At 36.0% G+C, this 27014-nt stretch overlaps 1 protein-coding gene across 2 annotated transcripts in view; it reads right to left on the reverse strand.

Annotated features, from left to right (window-relative positions):
• LOC134817300 (uncharacterized) overlaps positions 1-27014 on the reverse strand; it is a 47046-nt gene that overhangs the window by 14014 nt on the left and 6018 nt on the right. The window contains exons 1-9 of one of the 2 annotated variants that reach the window (XM_063826434.1): positions 17667-17879; positions 17237-17331; positions 15521-15635; positions 8903-9059; positions 8214-8356; positions 6974-7046; positions 3669-3752; positions 1099-1221; positions 635-727 (exon numbers count right to left, since the gene is read on the reverse strand). In XM_063826434.1, the coding sequence (XP_063682504.1) occupies positions 635-727; positions 1099-1221; positions 3669-3752; positions 6974-7046; positions 8214-8356; positions 8903-9059; positions 15521-15635; positions 17237-17331; positions 17667-17851 (1068 nt within the window). In that variant the 5' untranslated portion in view covers positions 17852-17879. Of the gene's footprint in view, positions 1-634; positions 728-1098; positions 1222-3668; positions 3753-6973; positions 7047-8213; positions 8357-8902; positions 9060-15520; positions 15636-17236; positions 17332-17666; positions 17880-27014 lie in introns of those variants that run through there. The other variant, XM_063826436.1, reaches the window with a different exon arrangement.

The raw sequence follows: 27014 nt of genomic DNA on the forward strand, positions 1-27014 counted from the left end.
TTATCAACCAGCAACAAAGGGTTTTACGGATGAATAAACTCAGCAACATCTACTGCAAACTAGACCAGCTGTATTATGCACATAATATAAGAACCTGTAGAATTAGCACTGCACTAATTATTGTGGCAGAAGAGCCTTGGAATCAACAAAAATGTGAAGTCAAGTGTAGTTATCATAATATATATTACTTACTGTTTTATTATATAATAATGTTGTAACAAAGGTATTGGTCAGGTGATTAGTCTCGAGTTTCTGTAGGAACATTTTAATTACAGAGGAATATCGTGCATATTTAGCATACAATGCACATATTAGGAATATTTAGCCTACAATTCAAGAACTATAATTACTGCAGTATGCTACTTGATTGGGTAAATTGGAAGGTAATTGTGGGTTTTATGAAGGAGTATGTGAACTATAAATAACTGTTCCACGGACTGATGACAATGACTACTACAAGTTACCATAGATACAATGACAATGAGATATAATAAATAAATATGTAAACCAACTGAGAACAAACCAACAAACCAACAGATACCAAAGCAAAATCACACAAAAAACAAACAAACCGACAAACAAAGATACAGAGAATAAACAAACAGTTGAAAAATAAACAAAGGGTTGAACCCACCTCGCTGATGGTCTGCAAGTCTAGAGGACGGGAAGTGTCAGTCAGGTGTTCTGCATGCACCTCCTTCCAACACTCGCTCTTGCTTCCAAACCCCTGTAAATACACTCGTTACACATTGCACGTGTTGATACACACACGTTACACATTGCACGTGCAGTAGTATCCACAGTAAGGCTCGTGAACACTGCGGTTCATAATGTTTTACAGCTGTTAACTTACCAAAACATACTGTATAGTCGTTGTAGAGAAGCACAGTGACATTGTTCAGCTGCATAAAACCAAACTTGAATCCAAACGTTAACGCAAAGTAAGAGAACGGCCCAACACAGTCTAACACACACTTGACAAGATAGAATCCGAGAAATGTAAAGAATCCCAAAAATGCGGATGAGAAGTGCGTCTTGTTGTCATGGTTACGAGTGTCATGGTTACGTGTATTTCGTCATGGTTACGCGTGTACTTGCCTCAGATAGGGTGGATATGTCGTTTCCCTTGCTGTCTGTGTAGAATCCAGTAGAGCAGATCAACGTGTAACTCATTGGATTAATGTCTACAAAACCATACTTGCTTATACTCTGTTTCTTTATCTGTAAGGAAGTGGGTTAGATAATAAGAAGATATAGGAAGAGGGGGGAGGCTATGTTGGATAATGAGAAGATATAGGAAGAGGGGAGGGGGAGGCTATGTTAGATAATGAGAAGATATAGGAAGAGGGGAGGGGGTGGCTATGCTATATAATGAGAAGATATAGGAAGAGGGGAGGGGGAGGCTATGTTGGATAATGAGAAGATATAGGAACTAGAAAGAGGGGAGGGGGTGGCTATGTTATATAATGAGAAGATATAGGAAGAGGGGAGGGGGAGGCTATGTTGGATAATGAGAAGATATAGGAAGAGGGGAGGGGGGTGGCTATGTTGAATAATGAAAAGATATAGGAAGAGGGGAGGGGGGTGGCTATGTTGGATAATGAGAAGATATAGGAAGAGGGGAGGGGGTGGCTATGTTATATAATGAGAAGATATAGGAAGAGGGGAGGGGGAGGCTATGTTGGATAATGAGAAGATATAGGAAGAGGGGAGGGGGGTGGCTATGTTGGATAATGAGAAGATATAGGAAGAGGGGAGGGGGGAGGGGTGGCTATGTTATATAATAAGAAGATATAAGAAGAGGGGAGGGGAGGCTATGTTGGATAATGAGAAGATATAGGAAGAGGGGAGAGGGGTTATGTTAGATAATCAGAAGATATAGGAAGAGGGAAGGGGGGAGGGGAGGCTATGTTGGATAATCAGAAGATATAGGAAGAGGGGGGAGGGGGTGGCTATGTTGGATAATGAGAAGATATAGGAAGATGGGAGGGGGAGGTTATGTTAGATAATGAGAAGATATAGGAAGAGGGGAGGGGGAGGCTATGTTGGATAATCAGAAGATATAGGAAGAGGGGAGGGGGGAGGGGGAGGCTATGTTGGATAGTGATATCAGTAGTCAGTCTTATATTGTTATTCTAAAGGCGTATCTTCTGTAACAAGAATATGCCTACATGTCTCCTTACTCCTTAGTCACAAAGGTGTGTGAAGGGTTGGTGTTTTGAATTTTCAAAGCGTGACCGGCATCTTTTATGCTTTTACAATTTACAGAAATATTTCATTACCGCAGTAGTTTTCACATGATTGTGCATATTTTAAGAATATTTCAAACCAGGTAGAACGAAATAAAAAGAGGCCGACTTGTGAACTAAATCTGGAAATTCGCGGGATAGCGTAAACAAGCTTGTCGCTATCCTAGGGTTGCCAAGTGTCCTAAAATAAGATAACCCAGGGCACTGCATGGGAGACAATCTTCCGCAAAATCTTCAGAAAATTCCAGGGAATCGAGGAGATGTGCTCGAGGCGGATGCATGACGGCATTTAATGTGCAAAATTAGGGATATTTTACGGCATATTGGGAATTATGTAAAAAATCTTTAAATATTAATTGTCTGAAACCTCGAAGATGTCATATCGTAAGATCATATAGTTTGATGATTTTATCGTATAATTTTTTCCTCAATATCGAAATTTTTGAATAATTTAGAGAGTATATTACCGATATTTAAAGTTAAAATATTAAATAAAATAAACCTTATATCTGTAATATAAGTTATGGTGACATAATTCGGATTATTAAAGGTTTTCTTGAGTTTGAGTTTGGAATCTTCTATAATGTCTGAAACAAGTCCCCAAACACAATGATTTGAGACTGAAAACCGTTAAAACATTTCCCAGGCAGGCACCAAGTCCACAGTATATTGGTCTAGTCGTGATACAGTACCGATAATTTATTGATATGCACCCTATTGTATTACCAGATATGTGAACAATATTGAATTACCCGATATGTGAACAGTATCAAATTATCAGATATGGAAATTTAATAATTGCAGGGCTCAGAATACTCCGCACGATGAAAAGAACCGTAATAGACCGTTACGTCTGAAGATAACAAGTATTGTTTATCGGCAACCTCTTAATTTGTGTCTCTCAGCCTGCTTAATTCTTTAATTAGTTGTATTTTCCAAGGCTATTCCGGTAATTCCATCAGCTTATCTCCGAGCAAGTTATGTCCGGATATTTCAGAGACAAGTCCAAAAAAGGATACTTTTAAAGTTGCATACCAGGACTCCATATGAGTGCAATAGTTTATATCCTTCAAATTGGTGGGAAATAGCCGTTTAAAACAGGCCATACTTACCATTTTAGATAAAAACATAAGTATCAATACGAAGAGATGTATATCAGTATGTCAGAATCTCAGACATTCATCTATATAATATAGACAAATAAAGACAAATAAAGAAAAACAAGGACAAATAAAGACAAATATAGACAAATAAGACAAATAAAGACAAATAAAGACAAATAAGAAAAATAAAGACAAATAAAGAAAAACAAAGACAAATAAAGACAAATAAAGACAAATAAAGACAAATAAGACAAATAAAGACAAATAATACAAATAAAGACAAATAAGAGGAATAAAGAGAAAGGGTGAGCTTTACCTCTAGAACTGTAGAGTCAATAGTAGCTAGAACAGATCTGTACTCTGCGTTACTATTAGTGTGTAGACCGGGACCTGCAAACACCTGTAACAAAACATGAGTAATTACTGGGCAATTAGGGGGTAATTTATAGGTAATTACTGGGTAATTGATAGGTAATTGATAGGTAATTGATAGGTAATTGAGATGCGATTAAGCAGTGATTTCCGTGTAAAGCTAGCAATGTACTTGCAGTTTTATAGATTATGATCTCAAAAAGAGGCATCTTAACAGACTCTACGAAATTGCGTTACAAGGTGAAATGTACAGTTACAAGGTGAAATGTACCGGAGTTATTTAAAACTCTCACCTTGAGTATGCGGAGTAAATCAGACGTTACAAGGTGAAATGTACCGGAGTTATTTAAAACTCGCACCTTGAGTATGCGGAGTAAAGGTGAAATGTACCGGAGTTATTTAAAACTCTCACCTTGAGTATGCGGAGTAAATACAAGGTGAAATGTACCGGAGTTATTTAAAACTCTCACCTTGAGTATGCGGAGTAAATACAAGGTGAAATGTACCGGAGTTATTTAAAACTCTCACCTTGAGTATGCGGAGTAAATAGCGTTACAAGGTGAAATGTACCGGAGTTATTTAAAACTCTCACCTTGAGTATGCGGAGTAAATAGCGTTACAAGGTGAAATGTACCGGAGTTATTTAAAACTCTCACCTTGAGTATGCGGAGTAAATAGCGTTACAAGGTGAAATGTACCGGAGTTATTTAAAACTCTCACCTTGAGTATGCGGAGTTATTTAAAACTCTCACCTTGAGTATGCGGAGTTATTTAAAACTCTCACCTTGAGTATGCGGAGTAAATAGCGTTACAAGGTGAAATGTACCGGAGTTATTTAAAACTCTCACCTTGAGTATGCGGAGTAAATAGCGTTACAAGGTGAAATGTACCGGAGTTATTTAAAACTCTCACCTTGAGTATGCGGAGTTATTTAAAACTCTCACCTTGAGTATGCGGAGTTATTTAAAACTCTCACCTTGAGTATGCGGAGTTATTTAAAACTCTCACCTTGAGTATGCGGAGTTATTTAAAACTCTCACCTTGAGTATGCGGAGTTATTTAAAACTCTCACCTTGAGTATGCGGAGTTATTTAAAACTCTCACCTTGAGTATGCGGAGTTATCTAAAACTCTCACCTTGAGTATGCGGAGTTATTTAAAACTCTCACCTTGAGTATGCGGAGTTATTTAAAACTCTCACCTTGAGTATGCGGAGTTATTTAAAACTCTCACCTTGAGTATGCGGAGTTATTTAAAACTCTCACCTTGAGTATGCGGAGTAAATCAGACAAGGTGAAATGTACCGGAGTTATTTAAAACTCTCACCTTGAGTATGCGGAGTAAATCAGACGTTACAAGGTGAAATGTACCGGAGTTATTTAAAACTCTCACCTTGAGTATGCGGAGTAAATCAGACGTTACAAGGTGAAATGTACCGGAGTTATTTAAAACTCTCACCTTGAGTATGCGGAGTAAATCAGTTACAAGGTGAAATGTACCGGAGTTATTTAAAACTCTCACCTTGAGTATGCGGAGTAAATAGCGTTACAAGGTGAAATGTACCGGAGTTATTTAAAACTCTCACCTTGAGTATGCGGAGTAAATCAGACGTTACAAGGTGAAATGTACCGGAGTTATTTAAAACTCTCACCTTGAGTATGCGGAGTAAATACGTTACAAGGTGAAATGTACCGGAGTTATTTAAAACTCTCACCTTGAGTATGCGGAGTAAATCAGTTACAAGGTGAAATGTACCGGAGTTATTTAAAACTCTCACCTTGAGTATGCGGAGTTATTTAAAACTCTCACCTTGAGTATGCGGAGTAAATCAGTTACAAGGTGAAATGTACCGGAGTTATTTAAAACTCTCACCTTGAGTATGCGGAGTAAATCAGTTACAAGGTGAAATGTACCGGAGTTATTTAAAACTCTCACCTTGAGTATGCGGAGTAAATCAGTTACAAGGTGAAATGTACCGGAGTTATTTAAAACTCTCACCTTGAGTATGCGTTACAAGGTGAAATGTACCGGAGTTATTTAAAACTCTCACCTTGAGTATGCGGAGTAAATCAGTTACAAGGTGAAATGTACCGGAGTTATTTAAAACTCTCACCTTGAGTATGCGGAGTAAAGGTGAAATGTACCGGAGTTATTTAAAACTCTCACCTTGAGTATGCGGAGTAAATCAGACGTTACAAGGTGAAATGTACCGGAGTTATTTAAAACTCTCACCTTGAGTATGCGGAGTAAATCAGACGTTACAAGGTGAAATGTACCGGAGTTATTTAAAACTCTCACATTGAGTATGCGGAGTAAATACGTTACAAGGTGAAATGTACCGGAGTTATTTAAAACTCTCACCTTGAGTATGCGGAGTAAATCAGACGTTACAAGGTGAAATGTACCGGAGTTATTTAAAACTCTCACCTTGAGTATGCGGAGTAAATACGTTACAAGGTGAAATGTACCGGAGTTATTTAAAACTCTCGCCTTGAGTATGCGAAGTAAATACGTTACAAGGTGAAATGTACCGGAGTTATTTAAAACTCTCACCTTGAGTATGCGGACTACAAGGTGAAATGTACCGGAGTTATTTAAAATTCTCACCTTGAGTATGCGGAGTAAATCAGACGCGTTACAAGGTGAAATGTACCGGAGTTATTTAAAACTCTCACCTTGAGTATGCGGAGTAAATCAGACGCGTTACAAGGTGAAATGTACCGGAGTTATTTAAAACTCTCACCTTGAGTATGCGGAGTAAATTACAAGGTGAAATGTACCGGAGTTATTTAAAACTCTCACCTTGAGTATGCGGAGTAAATCAATAGCGTTACAAGGTGAAATGTACCGGAGTTATTTAAAACTCTCACCTTGAGTATGCGGAGTAAATCAGACGCTTACAAGGTGAAATGTACCGGAGTTATTTAAAACTCTCACCTTGAGTATGCGGAGTTACAAGGTGAAATGTACCGGAGTTATTTAAAACTCTCACCTTGAGTATGCGGAGTAAATCAATAGCGTTACAAGGTGAAATGTACCGGAGTTATTTAAAACTCTCACCTTGAGTATGCGGAGTAAATCAGACGCTTACAAGGTGAAATGTACCGGAGTTATTTAAAACTCTCACCTTGAGTATGCGGAGTTACAAGGTGAAATGTACCGGAGTTATTTAAAACTCTCACCTTGAGTATGCGGAGTAAATCAGACGCGTTACAAGGTGAAATGTACCGGAGTTATTTAAAACTCTCACCTTGAGTATGCGGAGTAAATCAGACGCATCTTTACTAGTCCAACTGATGTTCTGCGTGATGGAAGCCCCGGACCTGAGAGAGAAAACACTTACTAACTACTGAGAGAGAAAACACTTACTAACTACTGACGAGTGGGACCTGAGAGAGAAAACACTTACTAACTACTGACAAGTGGCACTACTTACTAACTACTGAGAGAGAAAACACTTACTAACTACTGACGAGTGGCACTACTTACTAACGACTGAGAGAGAAAACACTTACTAACTACTGACAAGTGGGACCTGAGAGAGAAAACACTTACTAACTACTGACAAGTGGGACTACTTACTAACGACTGAGAGAGAAAACACTTACTAACTACTGACAAGTGGGACTACTTACTAACTACTGAGAGAGAAAACACTTACTAACTACTGACAAGTGGGACTACTTACTAACTACTGAGAGAGAAAACACTTACTAACTACTGACAAGTGGGACTACTTACTAACTACTGAGAGAGAAAACACTTACTAACTACTGACGAGTGGGACTACTTACTAACTACTGAGAGAGAAAACACTTACTAACTACTGACGAGTGGGACTACTTACTAACTACTGAGAGAGAAAACACTTACTAACTACTGACGAGTGGGACTACTTACTAACTACTGAGAGAGAAAACACTTACTAACTACTGACAAGTGGGACTACTTACTAACTACTGAGAGAGAAAACACTTACTAACTACTGACAAGTGGGACTACTTACTAACTACTGAGAGAGAAAACACTTACTAACTACTGACAAGTGGGACTACTTACTAACTACTGAGAGAGAAAACACTTACTAACTACTGACAAGTGGGACTACTTACTTATACCTTAACTTTATCAACAAGATCAGATCAAAGTTTTCTCAAATTAACGACGTGTTCACCTAATTTTAGGGTTAATGGACTCGGTGAGGACGACAACAGAAAGACTTTGTTATAACACGTGATGAAGAGCCTAACAACACGTGATCTATTTGAAACTAGACCTGAACCCTACACGTGATATTTTACTCAGTATTTTCACTTTCTAGATGGGTTCAGATCATTCAATGGTGATTTTCACTCTCTGCACCGCTCAGGAACAATAAATAATCAACAAACAGCTGATATTCTAGAATAAAGTTACACAGAGTTACACAGTCCAGAAGTTAGACATCAATGGGTAAAACTCTCCAGGAAGTACATTAACTGGATTAGTACCTGTCAAGGGAACTAGAGGTGCTGTCAGGATCATCCTCAGTACAGGAACTTGACATACTCCCCTTGTTCTTCAGAGCCCTCTTCGTCTTCAGACCCCTGATAAGGGTCTTAGCTTTCTCTCGCAGACTCTCTTTCTTGGGTACCTGCACCAATGTTACAGTTTTTATAGGCATACTGTGAGTAGTATCATATCATTTCCAAATATTACATGTAAGTGTTACATTAGAACTGTAATAGAACTGCACAAATTTTACTTTAGCATTACATAAATATTATGTAAAATAATTACACGCTATCGTTACATGTTAATTTTACCAAGTTTTTAACAATATTCATCAACATCCGTTGGCTGAGGGTAAATGTTGTGACAATTTGGTTAGTTTACCATGGTAATTTGGTTAGCGGCTGAAATTCGATACTTTTAAAACGAGGGTTGGGAAAATAAAATTTTAAAAGTTGACAGTTAAAAACCTTCAAAGTTTTAAGAGCAGTAAAATACGAAGACCCAAACTTTTAAATTTCCTCCCCAAAACCAGACCTAGGCTCAAGATGTTGAAATAAAACCATAAAGTTGGTCAGTTTCTCCAAAAATCAAAATCTCATGATACATATAATCCACCTAAATCTTCTAAACATTTAAAACTAAAGGTCTAAACTCGATAAAACACAAGAACCTCTCTTAAGCCTACCTTAGTCATAGCTTTAGATTTAGCGATGTGAAGATCACTAGTCTGCTTGTTCAAGAGATGGAGCTGCTTCAGTTGACTCTGCCACAAGTATAACTCCTCCACTGAGATTGAGGACTCTTCCCAACCATGGACTAAACTCTTGGGTCGCACTGCCCTCCTGTTAGAATGTGGGTAATTAGTTACTAATTATTATAAGTTATAAAAAGTTAAAGTTTTTATGAGTAACATTAACAGATCGACTATGATAAACTGCAATATGCCAATCGTTTCCATTTGAGTTTGAAAACCTCATGGATACTATGTTATGCTGGAACAGCAGAGTAGGCGGCACAAAAAAGCACAAACGGGAAAAATTAAACCGTGCTCGGTCTTAGAGCCGGTGTTGCCTCAAAATGAGGTGCTGACTGATAATGAAGAGGGAGGCTGAACGGGGAGGGAGATTGAAGGATCTGCCTAACGTCAGGAAATTATTTAAAATTTGTAAGTTGTTGATTACAATTTAATTTATATGTTATTTTCTTCTATTCTGGAATAATCTAGAATCTGAAGGATATTTTCTACGACAATAATTTGAAATTTCTCACTTGTAAGAATACTCCTCCATATATACTGAAAGGGATGCCATAAGTAAGTAGTATTTGTAAGTACTCTGTGACGGTGCTAGCCAGTACGAGCTACAAACTCAAGTACAACTAGTAGTCATGACAACTAAAGTACTACTGTATCCATGACAACTACAGGATTATCCTGAGTAGATGTCAGTTTCCCTCTCTATAATTCAGGTTTTAGCTTTAGGTTAAGTTCAGGTGCTGCCTACTCATCTTATCAGAGGATAAGTTCAACACAAGGTTTCAGTACTTAGCAGGTTCTAGGTTCAAGGAAGGCCGCCACTTAGTACTTACTACTTCCAGGGTGGTATTACCTTATATGGACATCACGTGAAGAGTCGCTACTTAGTACTTACTACTTCCAGTGTGGTACTGAAACCCTCTCTTCCTCGCACGAGTGTGAATATCATTGGAAAAGTTAATTAACTAATGTGTATAATGAGGCTGTGACATGTGCTGGATGATGTAAGATACATATCACAGCGTCTTGTTTACGTTAGCCAGATACTCTGCTTACAACAACAGCGCTGAAGTAGGTGTGAAACTACACGGTTATCAAAACAACACAGTGCGATACGCTCTGTAACCACTCTGCTCGTTAAACGAAAGTAACCTGCCACCAGGCGGGGGAGGGAGGGGGTTTCCACCTGTTTTGGGCATTTTAGGGTAAGTAACGAGTGGCCCCCCTTGTTGTGAAGCGTGCAGTTAATCTGAGTTTCCGTGCAGCAACTATAATAGGGATTGTGTGAAGTTTACAATAGTTGGGATAGTGAGGTGTATTAACCTATCTAGCTATTAGTTGGGTGTGTTATTAGTGAGATAGACAGGATGGTGTTTCTATTTAGTGGTTAGTGTGATGTTGGTGTGACTACCTGCTTGTAGTTAGTACGAGTTAGTGTGATGTTAGGATGTGACAAAGGTAAACCTGTGCGGATATCTGAATATGGAGCAAGACTACCTGTTTATGATCAGTGTGACTTAGTTTAATAGGCAGTTGAGGCGTCTTGAAAGCTGGTGTGGAGACACATTAGAAGATGAGCTATTATTAGTTTTACTAAGATGTTAAGATATTGTGAACTTCATTATTTAATTAAGAGTGTTTACAGAGCTGCTAAAGCGCACGAGGAAAGGAAATAATTAGGGGACTGAGGTTTAGATATGTTAAAATTGTTGATTTGCGGAATTAGTGACACACACACAAAGTTAGTGATCATTGTTTGTTGTTTTGGGAACAGGATTAGCAAGAATGTGAGGATTGAATAACGGTCTTATCAGTGTGCTGTTACCATGACAACACTTAAGACACTACCAAGTTGGCACTGATAGAGACGTCTCCTATAAAGCTGGTACTATGCTGGAAGTGTCTTAGTGTTGTCATGGTAACAGTGTTGCCATGGTAACAGTGTTGTCATGGTAACAGTGTTGTCATGGTAACAGTGTTGCCATGGTAACAGTGTTGTCATGGTAACAGTGTTGCCATGGTAACAGTGTTGTCATGGTAACAGTGTTGTCAGTGTTGCCATGGTAACAGTGTTGCCATGGTAACAGTGTTGCCATGGTAACAGTGTTGCCATGGTAACAGTGTTGCCATGGTAACAGTGTTGCCATGGTAACAGTGTTGCCATGGTAACAGTGTTGTCATGGTAACAGTGTTGCCATGGTAACAGTGTTGTCATGGTAACAGTGTTGCCATGGTAACAGTGTTGCCATGGTAACAGTGTTGCCATGGTAACAGTGTTGCCATGGTAACAGTGTTGCCATGGTAACAGTGTTGTCATGGTAACAGTGTTGCCATGGTAACAGTGTTGCCATGGTAACAGTGTTGTCATGGTAACAGTGTTGTCATGGTAACAGTGTTGTCATGGTAACAGTGTTGCCATGGTAACAGTGTTGCCATGGTAACAGTGTTGCCATGGTAACAGTGTTGTCATGGTAACAGTGTTGTCATGGTAACAGTGTTGCCATGGTAACAGTGTTGTCATGGTAACAGTGTTGTCATGGTAACAGTGTTGCCATGGTAACAGTGTTGTCATGGTAACAGTGTTGTCATGGTAACAGTGTTGCCATGGTAACAGTGTTGTCATGGTAACAGTGTTGCCATGGTAACAGTGTTGCCATGGTAACAGTGTTGCCATGGTAACAGTGTTGCCATGGTAACAGTGTTGTCATGGTAACAGTGTTGCCATGGTAACAGTGTTGCCATGGTAACAGTGTTGCCATGGTAACAGTGTCTCTCCAGTGTCTCCAGACAGTATATAGACTGCGTTCTGTCTCTAAATCTGTAATTCTCAGTAACACGTCTGGGAAACGTGTTTAAAAACTAATATCACATTTATTTCAGCTTCTTCACATCAACAGTCCTACTTTTCACTGATATTTCAGAGTCACCTGTCCGTCAGAACGGGCACTTTCTCTCAAAGGTAGCAGCCAACAAAGGGTACCTAGCCAAGCAACATGGGGCACGTTGCTAGGTAATATAGGGCACGTTGCTAGGCAACATAGGGCACGTTGGTTGGTAACAAAGTCACTGAGTCAACAACTTGTAGCTCCAGGAGACCGGGCTGTGTTTTTTCCTATAAACTTTAAACTTATCATTGGAAGAGAGCCAATATAATATAATATACAATAGCGACTATGATAAGATGATTAGAGAGTTGTAGCCACCCCTGTTCACTCCTAACTACCATTCTTCATGAGTACTTTACAGCTACACTCTACTCTTCAAGCCCACTTCACGTCCAACAAGTCTGCTTCTCACTCCAGTGGAACTCACAGCTTGTGGACATGTCCGTGATCATGCAAAACTATAAACTTGGGGGACTCAGTCACGCAACTTAACATATAAAATAGTAAAACTTTACATGCTGACCTGCTACAAACTACTTGTGGTTTTATTTAATTTAATTCTACATAAAATGTAGATTACTAAGAAGTTGACACATCTCAGTGCGTCTTTAACAGTGGTTAGTGTGAGACGTGACAAAAGAAGAAGTTACAATACTCGAGTGAGCGTGAGTCAGTGTAAAACAGTCTTTTAATTTAGATTTTCCTTTAGTGAAGAGGAACTAGCTACTTAACTATTCTATATTTGTCACGTCATTTCAAAGTGGTTTCAAATTTGTCACGGTATTTAACCACTATCTGGTTATCTGACCCTCCCCACTCTGAGTTGTGACCCACCACTCTAGACTTAAAGTTAACACACAGTGACCAAGTATATCCCCCTCAGAGATCACGCTAATCCTTACTTAACACTTTTCAGAACAATAGCCTACACTTGCCCTCTAACACCCCCCTTTATATAATTCAGTAGGATACAACAGTTATATTAATAGCACTAACATCAAGGTATGGGGGCTGTAAATAGGTCACAACAAAAGACAGAGTTGCCAAAACTTAATCAAGATACCCAGATTAAAGCTATCATGTTTAAATGGATCGTGCGATTCTGTGGTAGAGTTTATTCAGTGAGCTGACTAGAAAAGAGACGGGGAGACTTGTTATCTCACGATTCAGTGCACCCCAGACAAGACTTGAAACGCAAGCCGACTTTCAGCATTACCTTATATATGCATCACGTGGGGTTTAAGCCGACTTTCAAGTACTGTATAATTCTAGTAAATTCTATAAATCTAGTATACTACAGGCGGGTTACAACAACGACGAGTTAGTTTTTACAATAACGTTAAGAAAGCTGTACAAAAAGTTAAAGATACATAGAGAAAGTAAGTTATAAAGCATATTCGAATATACCATAATATAGAATAATATACGACACTTCTCTCTCTCTCTCTCCCTCTCTCTCCCTCTCTCTCCCTCCCTCTCTCTCCCTTTCTCTCTCTCTCTCTCTCTCTCTCTCTCTCTCTCTCTCTCTCTCTCTCTCTCTCTCTCTCTCTCTCTCTCTCTCTCTCTCTCTCTCTCTCTCTCTCTCTCTCTCTCTCTCTCTCTCTCTCTCTCTCTCTCTCTCTCTCTCCTCTCTCTCTCTCTCTCTCTCTCTCTCTCTCTCTCTCTCTCTCTCTCTCTCTCTCTCTCTCTCTCTCTCTCTCTCTCTCTCTCTCTCTCTCTCTCTCTCTCTCTCTCTCTCTCTCTCTCTCTCTCTCTCTCTCTCTCTCTCTCTCTCACTCTTTCTCTCTCTCTCTCTCTCTCTCTCTCTCTCTCTGATCTACTAGGGTTTATCAGTTACAAGTTTTCCTTTTATTAAGTCGACCGAGAATCCCAACATCACCGGTTACTAATAGCAAGTAAGTAACTCTCGGCGGTGTTACATAATTCCGAACAAGGTCTCTGTAAGCAAATTCCACATTAATTGTAAGACCCGGAAGCCCGTATCAGATAGTGTTGAGTAATGGGACAGAAGGTATGAAAATGATGCGAGTGTTTGCGGGGCACGGGGTTAGCGCGCGGTCGTCATGACAACTGTCGTCATGAATATAATAACGAAGTTGTAGAAAAGTTTTGAACCAAATCAACACGTATTAAGACCTGTTGAGAGAGTGACTTAATGCCTCAAGCTGCACATTTTTATGACGTGCCCTTATATGGTCATATGTTTGATTGTAGTGCTCGGTACTTCAACCAGTTTAATTCTCTGGAGATACGACCGGCATATTGCGCGGGAAAGTGTTCAGAGTGTACACTGTACAAAACACTCTAATTTCTAAACAATACACTCAGTGTATTGTACTTCTCCGTACCAAGAATTCTTTTATTAGCTTTTTTCTACCCTACACTTGTAGTACTCACCTCCCTACACCTTCCTACACTTCCCTACACCTCCCTACACCTCCCTGCACCTCCCTACACCTCCTAACACCTCCCTACACCTCCCTACACCTCCCTACACCTCCCTACACCTCCCTACACCTCTGACCTCCCTTCACCTCCCTACACCTCCTAACACCTCCCTACACCTCCATACACCTCCCTTCACCTCCCTGCACCTCCCTACACCTCCCTACACCTCCCTGCACCTCCCTGCACCTCCCTACACCTCCTTACACCTCCCTGCACCTCCCTACACTTCCCTACACCTCCCTACACCTCCATACACCTCCCTACACCTCCCTACACCTCCCTGCACCTCCCTGCACCTCCTAACACCTCCCTACACCTCCCTACACCTCCCTACACCTCCCTGCACCTCCCTACACCTCCCTACACCTCCCTGCACCTCCTAACACCTCCCTACACCTCCCTACACCTCCCTACACCTCCCTACACCTCCCTTCACCTCCCTACACCTCCTAACACCTCCCTACACCTCCATACACCTCCCTTCACCTCCCTGCACCTCCCTACACCTCCCTGCACCTCCCTACACCTCCTTACACCTCCCTGCACCTCCATACACCTCCCTACACCTCCCTACACCTCCCTGCACCTCCTAACACCTCCCTACACCTCCCTGCACCTCCCTACACCTCCCTACACCTCCCTTCACCTCCCTACACCTCCTAACACCTCCCTACACCTCCATACACCTCCCTTCACCTCCCTGCACCTCCCTACACCTCCCTGCACCTCCCTACACCTCCTTACACCTCCCTGCACCTCCATACACCTCCCTACACCTCCCTACACCTCCCTACACCTCCCTACACCTCCCTGCCCTATACTCACCACCTCTATTATACTTACTAGTTTACAGTTCTATAACAAACAGAATAAAGACGATCGTATTTGTAAAGAATCCAAGTTAAGACGGATACTACGCCGTGACTAGGACCCTCAACCCGCATTATTACAATGGGGTGAATCAGTAATCACACTACATGTATCTACACGTATTATTAGTCACCCCACCCTCGCAGTGCTCCAGGTCAGAAACCCTCCCTGCCACCAGAAGTGAACAGATAGAACTACTCGGAGTTACTGGCAGATGCTGGTACTATGTTGGTACACACCAGTTTAACAAGATGGTTGATCCAGTAGGAGCAATGTGATCAACATTGCAGAATTTTAACATATTCAACAATTCAACATATTTTCAACACATAATTTGAGCTGTTACCTGTGTTTGAGGTTGGTCTTGTTAGCATCACACACGTTATAAGAGTGAGACCTTCTCACGTTCTTTATCATCTTAGTCAGCTTCTTTGTCTGCATTATCAGCTGGTCTCCCCCAGCTACAATAAAGTGGGATTAATTAACTCATTAACTAATTAGTGGGGTTAATTAACTCATTAACTAATTAGTGGGGTTAATTAACTCATTAACCAGTTAGTGGGGTTAATTAACTCATTAACTAATTAGTGGGGTTAACATGTCAACTAATAAACTGTCTACCCAAACGCTTGGCCATTACTAGGAAGGCACTTATAAACTAAGTTCTAAACAATATTATCAATGATACTTTTAACCGATACTTTTGTAAATTTTTATCGAATTTTGAGGTTGTTGCACAATTGATACATCGACTAATAATCATAAGTAGTTTACATCACAAAAGTAACAGTGAATTGTATACTCATGTACTTGACAATATAAAACTTAGCATGTTTCGTGTTTACAAACAAAGAAAAAACAATTCAGATAGTTTTTGTTCTACTTTCGAGAAAACAAATACGACATAAACACAACGAATACAGTTATAGCTGAACACATTCACGGGTGTTTCCCACAGCATTATTCCAATAGAATTATTCTATAAGGTACAAGGTGCAAGTTGAAGCAGACAAACCCCAAACAAACAAACAAACAAACAGACAAACAAACAAACAAACAAACAGACAAACAAACAAAACCGAGAAACAAAGCACGGACTAAACCGGATATAGAAAATGTAATTAAACTAATCCTATAATAATGGGGGGCACCTCAGTAGATTTAGGAGACTAACTATAATAGTTCTAATCCAATATATGCGGGCGCAACTTAACATGAAAATAACATAATATTATTATAATAATTATATGTAACTATATATAATTCAAGGTACGTCATTAGGGTACGAGACTCCACAATGCAAATATTTCACGGGTTTTGGAATTTCGGATGACTTTGACTAATGAGTGACGCAATTTTTGTTACATTTTGTAACTTTAGATTCCTCAACTCAGATTCCTTAACTCTCAGGTATGTGTAATTAGTATTTAGTCATTCTTTGAAGGAACTATTGAGTCGCGACCATTATATTACTAATGTCAAGAATTTACAGCTCTCATGATGCGTTCTGTTAAAGTTAGAAAATACGCCTTTAATTTATAGTATATATGATATTTATAGTGATGTAAGTGATAGTATAGAATATTCTAATTTCAAAAAGAATAAACTGCCGCACCTTAAATTCTGAATATCCTATATTTAATGATTATAATAATACTATAAAGATATTTATGATTAAATAAAGGTATCCTCCCCTCTGAATTATCCCTATATGGGCCCGTGACATTACCATAACAACAACAAGTTACCATAACAACAACACGATAAAGTTTATTTTAGGTTACAGTGGGCGAGGCTGCACATATTTATTTTTAGATATTACAACCACTTTTATTTTTGCACCACTTTTGCTTTTTGGGTGATTTAATTTTCCAAATGATGCAAGTCATGTTAATTTTATAAAATAAATATACGCTACCCTATAGATAAAGGCCGAACTGTAAAAAGATATTAACCAATACTAAAATAAAGATAAGAAGCTACGTGTCTGACCAGTATTAAACAGTTACTTAAGTTATCAAATAAATTATCAAATTAGTTATCAAATAAGTAAGTAACTCACCAGTATTAAGGGTGATGGTGTCATGGTCACTACCCATGTGTATACCGCTCTCTGTTGAAACAGCACTCGCTAAACTTCTTCTACCTGGACCTGACCTGGGGGAGGTAACACGTTAGTTACCAAATTGCTTACCAAATTAGTTACCAAATTATTTACCATATTAGTTACCAAATTAGTTACCAAATTAGTTACCAAATTAGTTACCAAATAAGTAACATAACACGTTAGCACGAGTTTTTAATTTAAAGTTCCTGTAATCACAGAGAGATAAATTAGAGCTCTAGTAAATAAACCATTCTTTTCTCCACGTGATGCCCATATAAGGTATCGTGATAAAATTATCTTGAGTGAATGAAATATTATGTGTTTGATATTTTTAGAAATAAAGTATTTTCCTCTTCCGCTTTAAACAGAAGCTCTCCTAACTCACATCTTGATCATGCTGTGACACTTGACAATGTTGGTTTTAGCCCGCTTCACATTTAGAGACACACTCCTCCGGACGTTCTTTTTCTTCTTGGGACTCTTGCCCTTACTCTTACCTTCACTACCACCAGAGCAGCCGGGGATTCGAACATTGAAGTTTAGTCGACCTAGCGACCAGCTCTTCTTCATAGCTGAGTACCCCGTTACAGTTAGACAAGTTACTAAGTAGGTTACTAAGTAGGTTACTAAGTAGGTTACTAAGTAGATTACTAAGTAGGTTACTAAATAGGTTACTAATTAGGTTACCAAATAGGTTACCAAATAGGTTACCAAATATGTTATCAAATAGGTTACCAAATAGGTTTTCAAAGAATCTGGTACATTACCCAGCTAGAAAGTAATCCAGCAGATAATCAGAGCTGATGACTTAAAAAATTGAAAAACAAGTAACAAATCGCATATATTGTTTCTGTGATGGTTTCTTGATAGTAAACACCACGGAACTTCCTCCCTCATTAACAAGACATCAGTAACCAGATAGTATTAGATCACATCTAAATACATGTTAATACAGGTGCCAGCGGTTACTCTCGTTTTAAAGTGAACCCTGAAACCTCAACAAAACCGTTACATGTCGGATAAGTAGTGCTAGTCGGTGTTTTCCTTTTGGCGGGAAAATTATACCAGCCTAGTTCCAACTGACAAACTTACAATAAAGAGACTTAAAATGGAAACTTTAAAGCTAAAATGGAAACTTTAAAGCTAATGACTACTCCAATAACCCGAGCAAAACATTTCAACCAGAACAAGACGACTCGAGAGAGTAAAAACTTTGAGACTCGAGAGATCAAATGATTAAAGTTTTTGCGTCAATATTGACCTGTCTACGTTTAGAAACCGCACTACGCTAGTAATTACTAAGTAATTACAGCACTTGGTGGTGTTTATAACCGATACCAGCTGGAGCCGGTATTCACTTGGAACCCAATCAACACTCTCCTTCAAACAAACAACCGAAACTGTTCCAGAACTCAAAAAAAACAGAACACGAGCAAACGATCAAAGAATACTAGTGAGGTTTCTCCCTACAATATCTCGCCACAGAGTAAATACCAGTGTGGGGAGCAAATACCGGTGTACAAGAGAGAAGAGAATGGAGGAGGAACTGGGTATATGTAGAGGAGGATATGCAGGATGTAGAAATAGAGTAGGGATTATACTCAATGAGTATAATCCCTACTCTATTTGTATTACTCATCACGTGACACGTACTAAGAGCTGCTAGAGGGGGTTACAGGCTAATCCCTTATAATCTGCCAAGATATTAGACTTTAATTTAAACTGACCATTTGACCCTGAATTCTGCAAATGCATCTGTACTTTCAAGGCTAATCCTGCAAATTTCCACAACGCTGTTCAGCACAATGTGCACTGTGCACTGTGCACCCCCCCTGTGCAGGAACACTCCTACTTCCTAACACCTTCTAAATCCCTGCATATCAAGCTGCACTACTACTACTACTATTACTACTACCACTAGTAGTTATCGGATATGAGAAACTGTGAAGTTAGTAGATTGTAGCAGACGGTTACAAGATAACTTTCAGTTATTCAGAAAAACTATTTCGAGTAGCTGGTTACTTGTCATAATTGTGATTTGAGTAGCCTGTATTATATATATACAGTAGTAGTAATACTCATCAAGCAATAATCCGTTAGAAAAGTTAATATAAGTACTGCTAATAGTGTTAGAAAAGTTAATATAAGTACTGCTAATAGTGTTAGAAAAGTTAATATAAGTACTGCTAATAATGTTAGAAAAGTTAATATAAGTACTGCTAATAGTGTTAGAAAAGTTAATATAAGTACTGCTAATAGTGTTAGAAAAGTTAATATAAGTACTGCTAATAGTGTTAGAAAAGTTAATATAAGTACTGCTAATAGTGTTAGAAAAGTTAATATAAGTACTGCTAATAGTGTTAGAAAAGTTAATATAAGTACTGCTAATAGTGTTAGAAAAGTTAATATAAGTACTGCTAATAGTGTTAGAAAAGTTAATATAAGTACTGCTAATAGTGTTAGAAAAGTTAATATAAGTACTGCTAATAGTGTTAGAAAAGTTAATATAAGTACTGCTAATAGTGTTAGAAAAGTTAATATAAGTACTGCTAATAATGTTAGAAAAGTTAATATAAGTACTGCTAAAAGTGTTAGAAAAGTTAATATAAGTACTGCTAATAGTGCTAGAAAAGTTAATATAAGTACTACTAATAGTGTTAGAAAAGTTAATATAAGTACTGCTAATAGTGATAGAAAAGTTAATATAAGTAGTAAGTACTGCTAATAGTGTTAGAAAAGTTAATATAAGTACTACTAATAGTGTTAGAAAAGTTAATATAAGTACTGCTAATAGTGTTAGAAAAGTTAATATAAGTACTGCTAATAGTGTTAGAAAAGTTAATATAAGTACTGCTAATAGTGTTAGAAATGTATAATATAAGTACTGCTAATAGTGTTAGAAAAGTTAATATAAGTACTGCTAATAGTGATAGAAAAGTTAATATAAGTACTACTAATAGTGTTAGAAAAGTTAATATAAGTACTGCTAATAGTGTTAGAAAAGTTAATATAAGTACTACTAATAGTGTTAGAAAAGTTAATATAAGTACTGCTAATAGTGTTAGAAAAGTTAATATAAGTACTGCTAATAGTGTTAGAAAAGTTAATATAAGTACTGCTAATAATGTTAGAAAAGTTAATATAAGTACTGCTAATAGTGTTAGAAAAGTTAATATAAGTACTGCTAATAGTGTTAGAAAAGTTAATATAAGTACTACTAATAGTGTTAGAAAAGTTAATATAAGTACTACTAATAGTGTTAGAAAAGTTAATATAAGTACTGCTAATAATGTTAGAAAAGTTAATATAAGTACTGCTAATAGTGTTAGAAAAGTTAATATAAGTACTGCTAATAATGTTAGAAAAGTTAATATAAGTACTGCTAATAGTGTTAGAAAAGTTAATATAAGTACTGCTAATAGTGTTAGAAAAGTTAATATAAGTACTGCTAATAGTGTTAGAAAAGTTAATATAAGTACTGCTAATAGTGTTAGAAAAGTTAATATAAGTACTGCTGATAGTGATAGAAAAGTTAATATAAGTACTGCTAATAGTGTTAGAAAAGTTAATATAAGTACTGCTGATAGTGTTAGAAAAGTTAATATAAGTACTGCTAATAGTGTTAGAAAAGTTAATATAAGTACTGCTAATAGTGTTAGAAAAGTTAATATAAGTACTGCTGATAGTGTTAGAAAAGTTAATATAAGTACTGCTGATAGTGTTAGAAAAGTTAATATAAGTACTGCTGATAGTGTTAGAAAAGTTAATATAAGTACTGCTAATAGTGTTAGAAATGTATAATATAAGTACTGCTAATAGTGTTAGAAAAGTTAATATAAGTACTGCTAATAGTGTTAGAAAAGTTAATATAAGTACTGCTGATAGTGTTAGAAAAGTTAATATAAGTACTGCTAATAGTGTTAGAAAAGTTAATATAAGTACTGCTAATAGTGCTAGAAAAGTTAATATAAGTACTGCTAATAGTGTTAGAAAAGTTAATATAAGTACTGCTAATAGTGTTAGAAAAGTTAATATAAGTACTGCTGATAGTGATAGAAAAGTTAATATAAGTACTGCTAATAGTGTTAGAAAAGTTAATATAAGTACTGCTAATAGTGTTAGAAAAGTTAATATAAGTACTGCTAATAGTGTTAGAAAAGTTAATATAAGTACTGCTAATAGTGTTAGAAAAGTTAATATAAGTACTGCTAATAGTGTTAGAAAAGTATAATATAAGTACTGCTGATAGTGTTAGAAAAGTTAATATAAGTACTGCTAATAGTGTTAGAAAAGTTAATAAAAGTACTGCTAATAGTGTTAGAAAAGTTAATATAAGTACTGCTGATAGTGATAGAAAAGTTAATATAAGTACTGCTAATAGTGTTAGAAAAGTTAATATAAGTACTGCTGATAGTGTTAGAAAAGTTAATATAAGTACTGCTAATAGTGTTAGAAAAGTTAATATAAGTACTGCTAATAGTGATAGAAAAGTTAATATAAGTACTGCTGATAGTGTTAGAGAAGTTAATATAAGTACTGCTAATAGTGTTAGAAATGTATAATATAAGTACTGCTGATAGTGTTAGAGAAGTTAATATAAGTACTGCTGATAGTGTTAGAAAAGTTAATATAAGTACTGCTGATAGTGTTAGAAAAGTTAATATAAGTACTGCTGATAGTGTTAGAAAAGTTAATATAAGTACTGCTAATAGTGTTAGAAAAGTTAATATAAGTACTGCTGATAGTGTTAGAAAAGTTAATATAAGTACTGCTGATAGTGATAGAAATGTATAATATAAGTACTGCTGATAGTGTTAGAAAAGTTAATATAAGTACTGCTAATAGTGTTAGAAAAGTTAATATAAGTACTGCTGATAGTGTTAGAAAAGTTAATATAAGTACTGCTAATAGTGTTAGAAATGTATAATATAAGTACTGCTAATAGTGTTAGAAAAGTTAATATAAGTACTGCTGATAGTGATAGAAATGTTAATATAAGTACTGCTGATAGTGTTAGAAAAGTTAATATAAGTACTGCTAATAGTGTTAGAAAAGTTAATATAAGTACTGCTGATAGTGATAGAAATGTATAATATAAGTACTGCTGATAGTGTTAGAGAAGTTAATATAAGTACTGCTAATAGTGTTAGAAAAGTTAATATAAGTACTGCTAATAGTGTTAGAAAAGTTAATATAAGTACTGCTGATAGTGTTAGAAAAGTTAATATAAGTACTGCTAATAGTGTTAGAAAAGTTAATATAAGTACTGCTGATAGTGATAGAAATGTATAATATAAGTACTGCTGATAGTGTTAGAAAAGTTAATATAAGTACTGCTAATATGTTAGAAAAGTTAATAAAAGTACTGCTGATAGTGTTAGAAAAGTTAATATAAGTACTGCTAATAGTGTTAGAAAATTTAATAAGTACTGTGATAGTGTTAGAGAAGTTAATATAAGTACTGCTAATAGTGTTAGAAAAGTTAATATAAGTACTGCTAATAGTGTTAGAAAAGTTAATATAAGTCTGCTGATAGTGATAGAAAAGTTAATATAAGTACTGCAATAGTGTTAGAAAATTAAAATAAGTACGCTAATAGTGTTAGAAAAGTTAATATAAGTACTGCTGTAGTGTTAGAAAAGTTAATATAATACTGCTGATAGTGTTAGAAAAGTTAATATAATTTGCAATAGTGTTAGCAAAGTTAATATAAGTACTGCTGGATCCTTTTCTTCTGGAACTCTTAAGCCCTATCTTACTGTCATACCACAGAGCAGCCGGGATTCGAACATTGAAGTTATAGTCGACCTAGCGTACAGCTATTCTCTAGTAAGTACCGTTACTAGTTAGACAAGTTACTAAGTAGGTTACTAAGTAGGTTACTAAGTAGGTTACCAAATAAGTTACCAAATAGGTTACCAAATAGGTTACCAAATATGTTACCAAATAGGTTACCAAATAGGTTTTCAAAGAATCTGGTACATTACCCAGCTAGAAAGTAATCCAGCAGTTAATCAGAGCTGATGACTTAAAAAATTGAAAAACAAGTAACAAATCGCAATAGTTGTTTCTGTGATGGTTTTCTTGATAGTAAACACCACACAACTTCCTCCCTCATTAACAAGACATCAGTAACCAGATAGTATTAGATCACATCTAAATACATGTTAATACAGGTGCCAGCGGTTACTCTCGTTTTAAGTGAACCCTGAAACCTCAACAAAAACCGTTACATGTCGGATAAGTAGTGCTTAGTCGGTGTTTTCCTTTTGGCGGGAAAATTATACCCAGCCTAGTTCCAACTGACAAACTTACAATAAAGAGACTTAAAATGGAAACTTTAAGCTAAAATGGAAACTTTAAAGCTAATGACCTACTCCAATAACCCGAGCAAAACATTTCAACCAGAACAAGACGACTCGAGAGAGTAAAAATCTTTGAGACCTCGAGAGATCAAATGATTAAAGTTTTTGCGTCAATATTGACCTGTCTACGTTTAGAAACCGCACTACGCTAGTAATTACTAAGTAATTACAGCACCTTGGTGGTGTTTATAACCGATACCAGCTGGAGCCCGGTATTCACCTTTGGAACCCAATCAACACTCTCCTTCAAACAAACAACCGAAACTGTTCCAGAACTCAAAAAAACAGAACACGAGCAAACGATCAAAGACTACTAGTGAGGTTTCTCCCTACAATATCTCGCCACAGAGTAAATACCAGTGTGGGAGCAAATACCGTTGTGTTACAAGAGAGAAGAGAATGGAGGAGGAACTGGGTATATGTAGAGGAGGATATGCAGGATGTAGAAATAGAGTAGGGATTAATACTCATCACGTGACACGTACTAAGAGCTGCTAGAGGGGGTTACAGGCTAATCCCTTATAATCTGCCAAGATATTAGACTTTAATTTAAACTGACCATTTGACCTTGAATTCTGCAAATGCATCTGTACTTTCAAGGCTAATTCTGCAAATTTCCACAACGCTGTTCAGCACAATGTGCACTGTGCACTGTGCACCCCCCCCCCCCCCCCTCAAGCTGCACTACTACTACTACTATTACTACTAATACTAGTGGTAGTAGTAGTAGTTATCGGATATGAGAAACTGTGAAGTTAGTAGATTGTAGCAGACGGTTACAAGATAACTTTCAGTTATTCAGAAAAACTATTTCGAGCAGGTGGTTACTTGTCATAATTGTGATTTGAGTAGCCTGTATATAGTAGTAATACTCATCAAGCAATAGTCCGTTAGAAAAGTTAATATAAGTACTGCTAATAGTGTTAGAAAAGTTAATATAAGTACTGCTAATAGTGTTAGAAAAGTTAATATAAGTACTGCTAATAGTGTTAGAAAAGTTAATATAAGTACTGCTAATAGTGTTAGAAAAGTTAATATAAGTACTGCTAATAGTGTTAGAAAAGTTAATATAAGTACTGCTAATAGTGTTAGAAAAGTTAATATAAGTACTGCTAATAGTGTTAGAAAAGTTAATATAAGTACTGCTAATAGTGTTAGAAAAGTTAATATAAGTACTGCTAATAGTGTTAGAAAAGTTAATATAAGTACTGCTAATAGTGTTAGAAAAGTTAATATAAGTACTGCTAATAGTGTTAGAAAAGTTAATATAAGTACTGCTAATAGTGTTAGAAAAGTTAATATAAGTACTGCTAATAGTGTTAGAAAAGTTAATATAAGTACTGCTGATAGTGTTAGAAAAGTTAATATAAGTACTGCTAATAGTGTTAGAAAAGTTAATATAAGTACTGCTAATAGTGTTAGAAAAGTTAATATAAGTACTGCTGATAGTGTTAGAAAAGTTAATATAAGTACTGCTAATAGTGTTAGAAAAGTTAATATAAGTACTGCTAATAGTGTTAGAAAAGTTAATATAAGTACTGCTAATAGTGTTAGAAAAGTTAATATAAGTACTGCTAATAGTGTTAGAAAAGTTAATATAAGTACTGCTAATAGTGTTAGAAAAGTTAATATAAGTACTGCTAATAGTGTTAGAAAAGTTAATATAAGTACTGCTAATAGTGTTAGAAAAGTTAATATAAGTACTGCTAATAGTGTTAGAAAAGTTAATATAAGTACTGCTAATAGTGTTAGAAAAGTTAATATAAGTACTGCTAATAGTGTTAGAAAAGTTAATATAAGTACTGCTAATAGTGTTAGAAAAGTTAATATAAGTACTGCTAATAGTGTTAGAAAAGTTAATATAAGTACTGCTGATAGTGTTAGAAAAGTTAATATAAGTACTGCTAATAGTGTTAGAAAAGTTAATATAAGTACTGCTAATAGTGTTAGAAAAGTTAATATAAGTACTGCTAATAGTGTTAGAAAAGTTAATATAAGTACTGCTAATAGTGTTAGAAAAGTTAATATAAGTACTGCTAATAGTGTTAGAAAAGTTAATATAAGTACTGCTGATAGTGTTAGAAAAGTTAATATAAGTACTGCTAATAGTGTTAGAAAAGTTAATATAAGTACTGCTAATAGTGTTAGAAAAGTTAATATAAGTACTGCTAATAGTGTTAGAAAAGTTAATATAAGTACTGCTAATAGTGTTAGAAAAGTTAATATAAGTACTGCTAATAGTGTTAGAAAAGTTAATATAAGTACTGCTAATAGTGTTAGAAAAGTTAATATAAGTACTGCTAATAGTGTTAGAAAAGTTAATATAAGTACTGCTAATAGTGTTAGAAAAGTTAATATAAGTACTGCTAATAGTGTTAGAAAAGTTAATATAAGTACTGCTAATAGTGTTAGAAAAGTTAATATAAGTACTGCTAATAGTGTTAGAAAAGTTAATATAAGTACTGCTAATAGTGTTAGAAAAGTTAATATAAGTACTGCTAATAGTGTTAGAAAAGTTAATATAAGTACTGCTAATAGTGTTAGAAAATTTAATATAAGTACTGCTAATAGTGTTAGAAAAGTTAATATAAGTACTGCTAATAGTGTTAGAAAAGTTAATATAAGTACTGCTAAGTGCTAATAGTGTTAGAAAAGTTAATATAAGTACTGCTAATAGTGTTAGAAAAGTTAATATAAGTACTGCTAATAGTGTTAGAAAAGTTAATATAAGTACTGCTAATAGTGTTAGAAAAGTTAATATAAGTACTACTAATAGTGTTAGAAAAGTTAATGTAAGTACTGCTAATAGTGTTAGAAAAGTTAATATAAGTACTACTAATAGTGTTAGAAAAGTTAATATAAGTACTACTAATAGTGTTAGACAAGTTAATATAAGTACAACTAATAGTGTTAGAAAAGTTAATATAAGTACTGCTAATAGTGTTAGAAAAGTTAATATAAGTACTGCTAATAGTGTTAGAAAAGTTAATATAAGTACTACTAATAGTGTTAGAAAAGTTAATATAAGTACTGCTAATAGTGTTAGAAAAGTTAATATAAGTACTGCTAATAGTGTTAGAAAAGTTAATATAAGTACTGCTAATAGTGTTAGAAAAGTTAATATAAGTACTGCTAATAGTGTTAGAAAAGTTAATATAAGTACTGCTAAGGCTAATAGTGTTAGAAAAGTTAATATAAGTACTGCTAATAGTGTTAGAAAAGTTTTAATATAAGTACTGCTAATAGTGTTAGAAAAGTTAATATAAGTACTGCTAATAGTGTTAGAAAAGTTAATATAAGTACTGCTAATAGTGATAGAAAAGTTAATAAAACAAATGCTACCCATGTACTAGTTATCAAGCAAAGAG

Source organism: Bolinopsis microptera, chromosome 6 (genome assembly GCF_026151205.1).
Source record: "Bolinopsis microptera isolate Bmic1 chromosome 6, MBARI_Bmic_1.0, whole genome shotgun sequence".
NCBI classification, from domain to species: domain Eukaryota; kingdom Metazoa; phylum Ctenophora; class Tentaculata; order Lobata; family Bolinopsidae; genus Bolinopsis; species Bolinopsis microptera.